This window comes from Pelobates fuscus, chromosome 1 (assembly GCF_036172605.1).
Source record: "Pelobates fuscus isolate aPelFus1 chromosome 1, aPelFus1.pri, whole genome shotgun sequence".
Taxonomy (NCBI): domain Eukaryota; kingdom Metazoa; phylum Chordata; class Amphibia; order Anura; family Pelobatidae; genus Pelobates; species Pelobates fuscus.
Genome location: NC_086317.1, coordinates 208,034,921 through 208,049,307, shown reverse-complemented (window position 1 = coordinate 208,049,307; position 14,387 = coordinate 208,034,921). Strand labels below are relative to the sequence as shown.

The window sequence follows — 14,387 nt, the reverse complement described above, 5'->3', positions numbered from 1 at the left end:
AGGATGCACTCTCAGGGCTTGTGAAAAAAATGTATTACGTTTTTTTTTTTTTAAATCATGTGCGAACAAAAAAAAACTACGTTTCGACCTCTGCAGGTCTTTTTCAAGGTTACGGACCCTTGAAAAAGACCTGCAGAGGTCGAAACGTTGTTTTTTTTGTTTCTTGTGTATATATATTTATTTCTATTTTTTTGTTTGACCACCAGAGACTGAGTATACTAGAACATATATTTTTGTTTGGACTTTTTTTTTTCTTTTTAGAATTATGCCTCCTTTTGTTTTTGTCTTATTGACAAGCATTATGTGCATTTAACATATGCGCAATTCTAAATTCTTCCATCTTTTTGAGCATTTATTTCCCCTCATTCTTTTTGGATTTCTTCAGACTCACCATCATAAGTGGACTAGGTGTCTTAGGAGCCAATTAACTTCAGGCTTCTTCAGCGGGGTGCATTAAATTGAATATGTGAATTTTTTCTATATTTATAGAATTCACACTTTTTTCTTTTCCAATACTTTATTGCAATTGAGGTGTACGAATTTCTCAACAAGATATGTATTCCTCATCAATGCAATATAGGTCCTATTTTGTTGGCAAAAGTGCTTTACTTATTTTTTTGCACTAAGGAAAACTAAACAAATTATTTATAAGCATTATTTAAAGTGAGAGTGCGGTCTTCATTTACTATTGTTTGTATAAAGATACATACCCTTGCACTGTCACTCATCAGGTAACCCTACCTCCCCAAGTAGGCACCACGTCTGTCTCACACCCTCAGGCACCTCAATCAGTGATTCTAAAGCTATATGATATAACCCCGCCCTATTATGTCATGACATCACGCCATCAACATACAATTGTGTAACTAATGACGCCAACTCAAGATTTTTTTTTTTTTTTGGGGGGGGGGGGGGGGGGGAAGAGAGTGGGTTATTAAGTTATTACCCCAGACTTATAAATACCCCTGAAACAAACAACCAAATGGTCAGTATAGAACTGTTTTAAATATAACCTTTAACACATTTAAAATCTATACTTTTATAAAGCTTTCCAGCACTAAGTTGTTTCAAACTATTGAATGCATCGAAAACTTCATATATTTTTCCTACAAGTAGGAAATTGCTGTTTCAATATATATATATATTTTAAATGTATCAATAGTGACATTGTAACACCGTTATGTGTCATAAATCCCCGAAACACACCTAACATGTACATATTTTTTTGAAAGTAGACAACCCAGGGTATTCAAAATGGGGTATGTCCAGTCTTTTTTAGTAGCCACCTAGTCAAACACTGGCCAAAGTTAGCATTTATATTTGTTTGTGTGTTAAAAATGCAAAAAACGCTAACTTTGGCCGGTGTTTGTGACTAAGTGGCTACTAAAAAAGGCTGAACATACCCCATTTGCAATACCTTGGGTTGTCTTCTTTTGCAAATGGTATGCCATCATGGGGCTAATTCTCATTCCTTGGCTACCATACGCTCTCAAAGGCAACCTAACCAATCTGACAAATTTCAATATAAAAAAAAATAAATAATAAAAAGTAAAATCAAGCCTTATATTTGACCCTGTAACTTTCACAAACACTATAAAACCTCTACATGTGGGGTACTGTTATACTCAGGAGACTTCGCTGAACACAAATATTAGTGTATCACTACGAACAGTAAAATGTATCACAGCAATAATATCCTCAGTGAAAGTGCTGTTTGTGTGTGAAAAATGCAGAAAAACTTCACTTTCACGGTCAATATCATCGCTGTGATATGTTTTACTGTTTTGAAACACTAATATTTTTGTTCAGCGAAGTCTGCCGAGTAAAACAGTACCCCCATGTACAGGTTTTAGGGTGTCATAGAAAGTTACAGGGTTAAACACAGTGCTAGCAAATTAAATTATCTGGACTTTCTGCCTGGGTTGGCAGGCAGGTCCCTCAAATTGCAATCATTAAAATTACTTAATTAAGTAAAAATATTACATAAATACGCACGTAGAATTTTAATATATATACATATTTATGAAATTATGTATATGGACATATGTATATTTCGTATTATTTTTATTTATTTATACATAGATATATATATCATTACATTCCAAGTGTATTTTGATATATATATATATATATATATATATATATATATATATATATATCTCAATATCAAAATACTGTTAGAATAAAATTGCATATATATATAATTTTTTTTTAATTAAAAATAATTTTTATTTTTTGTCATTTATTTTTATTAACATATTTGTATTTTATAATATATATATATACCATATATAGTAATTATATATATATATATATATATATATATATATATATATATATATATATATATATATATACGTATATATAAATATAAAAATACACTTAGTATGACTATTATATATATATATATATATATATATATACACACATATTTTTTTACACTGATTGCTTTATTTTGCAACTTTATTTTTGATTTTCCACTTGCAGGGAGACTGCCTGTCAGCACAGACAGTCCCCCTGCAGGCAGACACATGGACACCTATTGCGGTCATGTGATCGAGTGATCACGTAGCCGTGGGGTCTTGATCTGCCGAGGGGAGACTGCCCGGGCAGACAGGCAGTCCCCCTGGACCGGGAGGAGCGCTGATCGCCGCCGGGGGACCGACGGCGATCAGGTAAGTAGCCCCAGACCGTTATGACGGTTCAGGACCGTCAGCGGTCCTGAAGGGGTTAATAGCTAAACGAATACAAAAAAAATCACTAGTCAACATTTTAGTGAACAACCCCCCAATGAATCAAAACCTGGATTATTTACTAAACAGAGCCCAAGGTTGAGTGATAAAAAAAAAATGCTACTAAATAGTTAATTTAATATTATGTAGTAGTACAATTGTAGCCAATTAATTGCTAGATTGTAATAAAAGTATCCAGTAATTTATACAAGTGAAGAGAAAAGATTGACAATTATTAACCACTAGATGTCAGTAGAGAGCTGGTATGCATATAACAACCTTTAGCACTCCAGATGTTGTGGGCTACATCTACCAAAATGCTCTTACAGCAATAATGCTGACAATGCATTAAGGAGATGTAATCCACAACATCTAGAGTGCCACAAGTTGCCTAACCCTGTGTGACTAGACTGTGTTTAACCAATATACAGAATACAATGTGTGTAGACAAGCAAGGTTATTATACTGAATGAAACATTCAGACTATTACATAATAAAAATAAATAAATGACTATTACTAAACTAGTGTAGCTCCGTGACCTGTGCACCTAGTAAGGAGCGTAAATTAAATATAAAAGATGCTAAAATGGGAGATTAGTGCTTTAGGAGCAAAGGGGCGTTTCTTTAAATCCTTAAGTACCTAAAATTACTGGTACTTTTTACTCCTGACAAAAATAACGGTAAACTAAATAGTAATATTTTTTAGTTTGCTTACAAACATTTTAAAACGAAGGGTTAAAAAAAAAAAAAAAAAAAATACATTGTATTAAGAAATATTGGCTGCATAGTGAAAACATTGTTATAAATCTAATCATCAAATTAAATTAATTAAATGGTGGTACCTGTCGAAATCTTTTCTTGATTTCATCATCTGTAACTTCTGGATCAATCTGGAGAACCTACCAAAAAGGAAAAAAAAACATTCCTGCTTACTGGATGACACAATGCTAAATTAAGATGCATTCCAACTGAACTGTATAACTAGAAACTGAAAATATGACAACATTTAAATAAAAAAAAAAAAAAAAAAAGACAGCAGTATTAAAAAGGGCCCTCTGGGCACCAAAACAACTTAATTGAAATGCCTTTTGCACCTCTCTCACTCACTATTTTCTGTAAGCGTTGGTCATGTTGGTACTTCAATGGCAGCCATCTTGGGTTTCAATTTTAAAGACACCCAGACCCCTTTTTCTTCTATATGTTTATTTCAAATTTAAAGTTTAATTTTAAAATGATCTGGTCACATTATACATATTCTATTATACCCTTTTGTAGCCATATATCCAATGTTACATTTGATGTTTTAAGTTAATTACATGCTGGCCACATGATCTGTGACATTATCTGACCTTTTCTAACAAAAATATTTGCTGCTATTTAAACAGGACAGGTCCAATGAGCTGTATTTGGAAAAAGCCTTGTTTGGCAGAACAGGTTTCTGTTTTTATGCTAAATATTGGTTTTATTATTTTTTGTCTTAAATAAAACTAGTTTTGGGAGCGGAGCCAAGCTACTAACCTGAATGGCCGCATGCAACTGAAGCTCCGTGACAAACAGCCACATTGGACCCGCTATTGCAGCCCAAATCTCCCACAAAATGTACCAAACAGTACCACCACCAACGGAGGAGATAGGTAAAAAATAAATAAACACAAGCCCGACAGACCCAAACAGAGCGGAAATATTGGAGACCTCTGGAGGCTTGCCCGCAGCACGGTGGGCGCCAACATGGCCGACTACGCCGAAGACTGCTCAGACATTTCAGATGACTTCACTAGCTGGGTAGAAACACATCATCCACCCGTCATGTCAGCCCCACTCCCGACTCACCCACAAGTGGATACTTCCCCGGTGACCACAGGGGTAATGAAAGAGCTCCTAGCAGGGTTTCAGCTTACCATACAAGCTGACATGGCCCGGATCCGCACAGACCTGCAGGGCCAAACAGGCCTCCTGAGTGCTGTGGAGGGAAACTCCTGCCAAAACAAGCAGGACACAACCCTGCTGCAACAAGCTGTACACGAGCTGCAACAGCAAAATCGCAAAACAGAACAGCGTTTTGCAGAACTGGAAGACCAACGAAGGGGCCTGAACCTCAAGAACAGGGGAATCGGAGAGGAGATACAGGAGTGAGAGGTACCGCATTTTGTCAGTCGACTGATGTCAGCCCTCCTGAACCCTAACACAGATCACAAGCGTGGATCAATCTGCCCAAACACACATATCTGGAGCTGATCATAAGCTTCAGAAAATTGTAAGTGCTACTCTTCTTATTTTGTTCTTCAGCTCTTTTACATACTACATACTTTTTTTTTTTTTAATCGATTCATCTTCTCTCCCTTTCTCAGGATCTGTTCTTCATTTCTTCCTGTCTGCTCTAGTTTTCTTTAACCCCTTAAGGGCACATGACATGTGTGACATGTCATGATTCCCTTTTATTCCAGAAGTTTGGTCCTTAAGGGGTTAAGACATAAGACAAAGTAGGGACTATTTGTCTTATGGAGGTTTTACGCCTGACCAGCTATGACCAGCGGAGCAGCAAAGTGTGCTTCATTTCCGGTGGTCAGAGCAATTTTCCCACAATTCTCACCTTTCCTCCGTGTTCCCGTGAAGCCTTCTTTCACTTTTCCCGAACGTCCTGTCATTTATACAGAACGCCGGCAAAACTACAGAAAATAAACTTCACGGAGGAAACCTGTGAGAGGGAATTGTACTAGAGGACAACAGGCACCATAACTACAGTGGGCTTTGTGATTAAGGTGTATAAAATGCCCAATTTTATTTTAAAACAAAATTTAAATTAATACATAAGCAAGGATAATTTTGAATTGAGCTGGAAATTAAATCATTATTTATGCTTCCCTTTCTGTTGCTTTGTGTGGATAACAGAAAGAATGGTAGAAAGTAAAATTGCATTAGATGTATGGAGAAATAAATATATATTATATATATTCCTGCTTGGTTGACAAATGTAAAATCACCTGTGGTTGTAACATGACTCAGCCAGTCATATTAGCTCACTTTTACAAACTGCTGTGTTGCAGGAATTTTAAAAGAAAGCAAAAGGGAATTGTGACTGACTGTAACAATCAGTTAAATGGACACTGTAGTCACCAGAACAGCTTTAGCTTAATGTAGTTGTGGTGATTATAATCATTGCCTTCAGTCATTTTAATGCAAACACTGCCTTTTCAGATGGCCTCCTAGAGGGGCTTCCTGGCTCAGGGCTGCACAGTAGTCAGCACTGCCATTCAGTGTCTCCACGCTCTGCATGGGGACACTGAATTTTCCTCAGATATGCATTGATTGAATGCATCTCTATGAGGAGGTGCTAATTGGCCAAAACGGCATCTGGCCCTGCCCCCTTGCCGATTTTAGCCAATCCAATGCTTTCCCAGCTTAGCAAAAAAAATAAAAAAAAATCGGCAGTTGTCATGATGTCACCAAGGGAGCAGGGCCATGCCGGCGGACACGCGCATCGCTGGAAATAAGGTGATTTTTCATTGCTTTTAAGGGGAGCAAGTCACCTTTATGGTGGGTTTAGCATTATAGGGTCAGGAATACACGGTTGTGTTCCTGACCCTATAGTGCTCCTTTAATATTAATTAGCTGGGGATTGGGTCTTACTATAATATTTGTTTAACCTCCGTTGCACAGCAGAGGATGACTGGCTGGTGTCAGCAGATCGTCTTGTGGCTCCTGTGGTAAATGGTCGACCTGTGGAGCGGTTCCTCCCTTTAAATGGTGTCCTCTCGATCACAGATCATAATCTTTAACAATCTACACCCCCATAGCCAAGGAAAATGGGGAAGAGAGATGACATCTAAACCTACTATGATTAAAACTAAAAATGTAAAATGTGTTTTTTGTTTGCTTTTTAAGTCTCTGTGCAAATTCAGAAGCAACTTAAGATATGCAGGTGATTCACAACAGTATTTTACATATGTTAAGCATCGCCTGCATATCTCAAGGGTGGTCCCAAATTTTGTATCTTGACATACAAATGAGTGTGTGTAGACATCAAAATGCCCCAAATTAACCGAGGGTCAAACTAGGTCACCAAATTACTTTTGAAGAACATGGAGTAATGAATCACGGAGAAGCAATTCCATTGATCACAGTTGTATAGTTTTACCTCAAATGGATTTAGGTTGAAATAGGATGACCCAGGTCTAATCAACCGGTCTATCTGCTGCTTTGAAGTTAGAACGGAGTCCCGTTTCTCAATTTGTTTAACCTGTAGGGGGATGTGGGAAAGTAAATTAAAAGGAACAGATCAGTAGCCTAAATATACAAAGGATTAAAGAATTACCATAATATGATATTGCAATTTGCATATATTAGTGAAGAAAGTAACACAACTTAACATTATATAAGCCAACCTTTAAAGAGCCAGAATGGAAATCACCACTCTTTTAAAGAAACATGCAACGAATTACTTTTTTTTTTTTTTTTTTTAAATCAGCAAATACTTAAATATACAAACCAAAATAATGTAAAAAAAATATATGCAGTAAACATTTATAAAAAATTACTAAAAAAAAAAAAAACCTTGGTCAGATTGCGTTATTGGGCACGCCTCTCAACTAAGAAAAGTAAAACACCGGAGCCTACACTGCATGATCACTCTCCCTCTCTTCTGCCCCTGTCAGGATGTTGCAAGGTGGAGAGATCTTCCTACTGCACATGTGTGACTGTCAGACTTGCCCAATACTCTTTTCCAGCAAGTGGGTGTGGAAAGCATAAGAAAGAAGCAGGTAAATATGGAAAAAATATTTACCAGCTTTTTCTAGCCTGCAAAGTGGTGCAACCTGCTTATTCAAAGCTTTTGTATGAGGCAGCTATCTCAAAGTGATGCATGGCTCTTTAACAACTGCAAGGCTGTAAAGAGTTGCAAAGGCAAAGCAAGCAGAATATCTGAAATACTGGCAAAATGTCTTTAATGGACCACTGTGGATAAAACAAATTTTAAAAGGTTTGACCCGAATGTTTTCTTCTCAGAGTCGATCACTCGGCCCCGCTGACGCCTCCTCTGGCCCAAGCAATAATACAGAAGCATTTCCCTTGGGCACTGATGATGGGCTTTGAGTATGAGCTTACACTCTCGGCCTATCACTGCCCATACATTGAGAGTAATGAAAGTACATACCTCAAGACCCCATAATGACTTGCAATAAATGTGTTATGAGGTCTTTTTCAAAGGACCAGATTAATGTTTTTTTACAGGTTGTTAATGTTGACATTATATGGTTAAATAGATCTCTTGGTAATAGCATAGCAAGTTCTAAATTAAAGCTTGGTATCACTGAGGACCATATATCACGGTTGAAATTACCTGTTAACATAGATCAGAGCTTTTAAAAAGACAGGAGCCAGATGGCCATATTACTCATACATGCATTTAGTGTAAATGAAAAATAAAGGAGTACCAAAAACAAAGCCTTGGGGAACACCAATGATAAAAGAGTGTTCACAAAGATAGGATGAAAACCAGGAGCACAATGTCACGGAGTACAAGGTTGTGGAGTCTTTGATGAAGAGGAGAGTGGTCAACAGTATCACAAGTAGCAAGAGGTGTATCAGTCACTTTGGAGAGGGCAGTTTTAATAGAATAGAGGGTCAAGGAAAGAGTTCATATTAAGAAAGTGAAGTGGAGCTGTGATATGGTACAGAAATTAGAAGAAGGTTTTTTTGTTTATTTTCCATTTAGAAGCTTAAAATCACTGTTTATGCAACCCTAGTAAGACCTCTTTGCATGTGACATACATTTGCTGTAAAGAAATCTAATGTTTAACTTCCATTATTGCATGTTCTCTTTAATTTAGAATTGCTCATCTCCTGCTCCGTTAAATGTTCTGCTAGAGTCTTCTAGGTATGATTAGAGATCTGGAGATAAAAACTTCTAAAGTAAGTTTAAGATATGATTGAAAATGAAACCATTTTTTTCATGCAGGCTGTGGGAGTCACAACGAGGGGAGATGTGGCTAGAGCTGCAGAAACAGAAACAAAAGTGATGCAACTTCTAAATGACAAATAATTAAAAGGGACACTATAGGCACCTAGACCACCTAAGCTAATTGAAGTGGTTGCAATTTTAGATAAACTGCAAAAAATTACATTGCAGGGTTAACTCCACCTCTAGTGGTTATCTACCAGTCTAACCAGGGTGGTTAGGTGACTTTTGGTCATCTGACGCTGGACGTCCACGCGCTATGCAAAACCCCACAGGAAAGCGTTATACAATGCTTTCCTATGGGAGAAGTCTTAATGTGAGCACAACTTTCGACGCACATGCGCTTTGGCCCCTATAGTGTCCCCTATAGTGTCTCTTTAAGCTAAAGTTGGTGCCTAGAGTGCCCCTTTAACAAAAGGCAGAACTACGACTGTCAAATACTCAGCTGAGGGTAAAGGTATTTCTCTATGGAGGCTCCCCCAGTGTCTTCCACAGACAGGGTGGTACTCTCACCCATGTACGAGGGTACATGGTCTTCTGACAGATTAAGCACCAGGATATGAAGAAGATGGCAACGGACGCGAAGAACAGGTCCAGGAAAGCAAACCTCAATTTTCCCTGCACCCTGTGGCAATCAGCAAAGACACCACTTTGCCACAGCCTTGCCTTTGCAAAACATGCAAATATCCCAGAAAGTGACAGAGCAGCTTTAGTTGGTGCAGTTTGTCCCTAGAGCGAGGGACAGGAGAGAGCTGAGAGAAGAGAAAGTGGAGACAGGAGAGAAGAAGACAAGTAATCTAAACTAAAGCTGCAGAAACCCTTACGTTTAACTAGCATTTTCAATGATGTTTTTCCTACCTAAGTATTACCAGAAACATCGCAAAACCTAAGACGGTCATATCTATATATACACACACACACACACACACACACACACCATATCACATGAAAAGTGCTCCCCTAATAGTATGTAGAGCGCAGATGCCGCAGGATTACACCCATTGATTTGTGGTCTGGTATAAAGCCTGCATTATCTGAATTCCAAGTACTTTAGGGCAGAACTTTTCGTGTACTGACCGACACAGTGAGCGATGGGTGTCCTGGAAACACATGGTTTCTGACTGACACACACACACACACACACACACAACCATCCCCCCCCCCCCCCCCTTCATACAAATGCAATGTCACGGTACGGCCCCCCTCTCACGGTGTCACAGGAGCCATGCTGCAAATCACAACATGAGAGCCACACACTGCACGCACTCAGCCATTTCCCTTTAACCCGCAATAAGGTCCTACAGCAAGCACTGCCCGTCACCAGCCAACTGCTCCTACACCCGCTTGGTGTTCCCATAGCCCCGCGGTCATAACAGACGCATTACCTCGGAGTAATACGTGGAAAACGGGTCACTAGCCGAGCCAGAAGATCCTCCAGCTCCGGGAGCCGCCATCTTGCCGCCGCGCAACGACGCGCACGTAAGTACGCCACTACGTCACCGAAGGCAGGACTAGAAAAATGAAGAGGGCGGAAACGGAGAGCGGGGCATGCTGGGTATATCCTTAGTGAGAGAGAGGTGTGATGTGAGCAGGACTGAGCAAGGCATAGAGTGACACTGGTCACAGGGTACAGATAGAATTTAAACCCAAAAACCAAACTGCACACCACAACTACTGCAGAAATAATTAATACTTTATTGACAAACTACACAGTAGACACAAAATAAAGGACAAAGAGAGCAAAAGCTAAAATATACACAGCACAGTAATACTGTTACCCTCAATAGCCCACCAGGGCTGGACACATATTACATTGAAAAAGGCATCCAGCAGTGTGCCGAAGTGGTGGTTTAGTGGCCTGTGTCCTGCTCTGGTAGGCTATTGATGGTAAAAAAAATTAACTTTGTCCTTTGTTTTGTATATATTATATAGTTTGTTAATAAAGTATCAATTATGTTTGCAGTAGTTGTGGTGCAGCCCATCCATCAGATATAGCAAGAGAAGCTGGATGAACAGGAAGCTAATCTGAATAAGTAGCTGGGTGAAAAGGAAGCTAACTTCAGCCTTTGCATAAGAAGCTGGCTTCACCAAGAAGCTAACTTCCGCATCATAGAATTCCTAGCAAATGCACAGATTGGGCACTCCAGCACATCAACCACAACGTGCTATTGATGGCTAGAGCAAGGGTTCCCAACCTTCACTGACCACAATAATTCCATGATACCTACCAAGAACACATTGTTTTTGATGTTTACATTCATTAGCAGCTGATTAATGTCACATTTACTTAGAACCTTACTCAATAGATATGCATATATTTTACTAAATCAACTTAATATTGTTTAAGAGAAATACAACACTGGCTAAAGATGGAAAAAGTCCATCCACCAAAGTTGTAATGGCTGTAGGATACAAAGGGGCATAACCCCAAAACAACATAGGTATGCCGGGTATAGCGGTTGCGTACGTAAGGCTTCAACAACGAAGTGTGAAAGACATTAGGAATACGCAGATTCTTAGGAAGACCCAAGGCATACGAAACAGGATTAACCTTATGCAAAACACGATAAGGACCAATAAAGCGGGGAGCCAATTTCATAGAAGGCACCCGGAGGCGAATATTTCTTGTGGAGAGCAAATCCCTGTCCCCCACGACATAAGAAGGAGCCGCCCTGCGATGCTTGTCAGCCTGCACCTTCTGGCGAGCAGTGGAATCCACCAAAGAACGCTGAAACTGCTCCCAAGTATTACGCAAACCAGCCAAATGCTCATCCAGAACTGGCATGCCCTGTGAGGAGAAAGCAGCCGGAAGAACAACGGGATGCTGGCGATAGACAACGTAAAAAGGACTTTTGCCGGAAGAATCATGAGTAGCGTTATTCCGAGCAAACTCAGCCCAAGGAAGAAGGTCAGACCAACTGTTCTGATGGTGGGATACGAAACAACGAAGGTACTGCTCCAGAGATTGATTTGCACGTTCAGCAGCTCCATTAGACTGGGGGTGGTATGCGGAAAATGAGAGAGTAATACCCATTTCCGAACAAAAGGCTTTCCAGAACCTGGAAATAAATTGGCTACCCCTATCGGACACAATAGATACGGGAATGCCAGGAAACCGAAACACCTCTCTAGCGAAGATAAGTGGCAGTTCCCTAGACGTGGGCAGCTTGCGAAGAGACGCAAAGTGGGCCATCTTGGAAAACTGATCTACTATCATTAGGATAACTGTGTTACCATTTGAAGGAGGTAATTCAACAATAAAATCCATGGACAGGTTAGACCAAGGTCTCTCGGGAACGGGTAACGGATGCAACAGCCCACAGGGAACTCTACGAGAAGATTTCATACAGACACAAGTAGTACAAGCACCTATATAGTCGGTGACATCCTTGCGTAAGGAATCCCACCAGAAATACAGAGAAACAGCTGACACCGTTTTGGAAATACCAGGATGTCCAGCAGTCTTAGTGTCATGATGCAACGACAGAATCTCCCGTCTCTCGGGAACATCAATGAATAGTTTATCAGTGGGCCTCTCGCTAGGGGCCATTCTTTGTTTCGCTTGTATGGCCTGCAAGAGGGACGAGGAAATAGACAAAATAGTAGTAGCTATTATCCTGTCTGGGGGAATGACGGGAGTAACATCAATCTCCTATTTGTCAGCAGTTTCGAACTGTCTGGATAGAGCATCTGCTTTAGTGTTGCGATCACCTGGCCTATAGGTGATAATATAATTGAAATGAGACAAAAACAGTGACCACCTAGCCTGCCTAGAAGACAATCTTTTAGCCTCACTAAGGTAGGATAGGTTCTTGTGATCCGTAAATATGAGGATAGGATCCTTAGTTCTTTCTAACAAATGTCTCCATTCTTTAAGTGCTAAAATAATAGCAAGGAGTTCGCGATTACCCACATCATAATTCTTTTCTGCTTTGGACATTTGTTTGGAAAAGAAGCCACAAGGATGCAATGGCTTATCAGGCGACTCTCTTTGGGATAAGACAGCACCTACCCCGATATCGGAAGCATCCACTTCAAGAATATAGGGCAGTGAGGGGACAGGATGCTGTAAAATAGGTGCAGAGGCGAACATAGTCTTAAGAAATTCAAAAGCCTGAAGTGCCTCGGGAGACCAGACACGAGTATTGCCATCCTTTTTTGTAATACGGGTGATAGGCGCTACAATAGAGGAAAAACCTTTAATACAACGTCTATAATAGTTAGAGAAACCAAGAAAACGCTGAATGGCTTTCAAACCTTGTGGTAGAGGCCATTCTATGACAGCAGAAAGCTTCTGGGGATCCATCCGAAAACCTTTAGCGGAAATCAAATACCCCAAAAACTGGACTTCGGATTGGTCAAATAGACATTTTTCCAGTTTACAATAAAGACCATTAGCAAGAAGGGTCTTCAGAACTGTTGTAACATGTCTGTGATGAGTGTGTAAATCTGTAGAATATATTAAAATGTCATCCAAGTACACAATTACAAATGTGTGAATAAAGTCTCTTAAGACGTCATTAATAAATTCTTGAAATACTGCTGAGGCATTACATAGACCAAATGGCATAACAGTATACTCGTAATGGCCAGATCTAGTGTTGAATGCCGTCTTCCATTCGTGGTCTTTCTTAATACGTATTAAATTGTATGCACCTCTAAGATCCAATTTAGTGAATACAGTAGCATGTTTGAGCCTGTCGAATAATTCCGTGATTAAAGGAATAGGGTATGCATTTTTGATAGTGATTTTATTTAGACCTCTATAATCGATACACGGTCTTAAATCACCTTCTTTCTTCGATACAAAGAAGAACCCCGCTCCAGCCGGAGAAGAGGATCTCCTAATAAACCCCTTTTCTAGTGATTCCTTAATATACTCCTCCATGACACGGTTTTTTTGAACAGATAAAGGGTACACCCTGCCCTTTGGGGGTATAGTGCCAGGCAATAAATCGATAGCACAATCGTAGGGTCTGTGAGGCGGTAATTTGTCAGCCTCACAGCCTTTTATCGAAGACAGTCTTGAGAAATAAGTACTGCGGGGGTATAACCGTAGACAAAGGAGGAGTAGTAGGAACATTAATAGAATTCAAAGGGGTGCAGGGCCGGACTGGCCCACCGGGATACCGGGAAATTTCCCGGTGGGCCGCGGCTCCTGGGGGCTGCTCTGGCAATATGTGCCACCGGGTGGCCGGTCCGGTGGCACACACTTTGAGGGGGCCGGCCGGCAGGCGGCCGCATTGCACGCTGCAGCCTCACCGGTCCGGCGGCACACCTAATGCTGAGGGGTGAGGGAGGAGCATGTCTCTCTACCATGCTCCCTCGCGGTTCCCACAATCCCCAGCAGCATCCGTGCTGGGGATTGTGGGAACCGCGAGGGAGCATGGTAGAGAGACATGCTCCTCCCTCAGCCCTCAGCATTAGGTGTGCCGCCAGACCGGTGAGGCTGCAGCGTGCAATGCGGCCGCCTGCCGGCCGGCCCCCTAACTCCTCTCAGGTGGGTGGGGGGATGGAAGTGGGGGATGGAAGTGGGGGGGGGGGGGATGGAAGTGGGGGGGGGGTGAAGAGAGAGAGACAGAGGTGGGGGGGATGAAGAGAGAGACAGAGGTGGGGGGGCTGAAGAGAGAGACAGAGGTGGGGGGGATGAAGAGAGAGACAGAGGTGGGGGGGATGAAGAGAGAGACAGAGGGGGGGATGAA

General features: G+C 40.7%; 1 protein-coding gene across 1 annotated transcript in view; it reads right to left on the bottom strand.

Moving 5' to 3' along the window:
- Positions 1–10,179, bottom strand: part of DNAJC8 (DnaJ heat shock protein family (Hsp40) member C8) — a 38,588-nt gene extending 28,409 nt beyond the window's left edge. The window contains exons 1-3 of the mRNA XM_063444456.1: positions 10,071–10,179; positions 6,868–6,969; positions 3,575–3,631 (exon numbers count right to left, since the gene is read on the bottom strand). Coding sequence (XP_063300526.1) covers positions 3,575–3,631; positions 6,868–6,969; positions 10,071–10,139 — 228 coding nt within the window. The 5' untranslated portion in view covers positions 10,140–10,179. The remainder of the gene's footprint in view (positions 1–3,574; positions 3,632–6,867; positions 6,970–10,070) is intronic.
- Between the last annotated feature and the right edge of the window lie 4,208 nt (positions 10,180–14,387).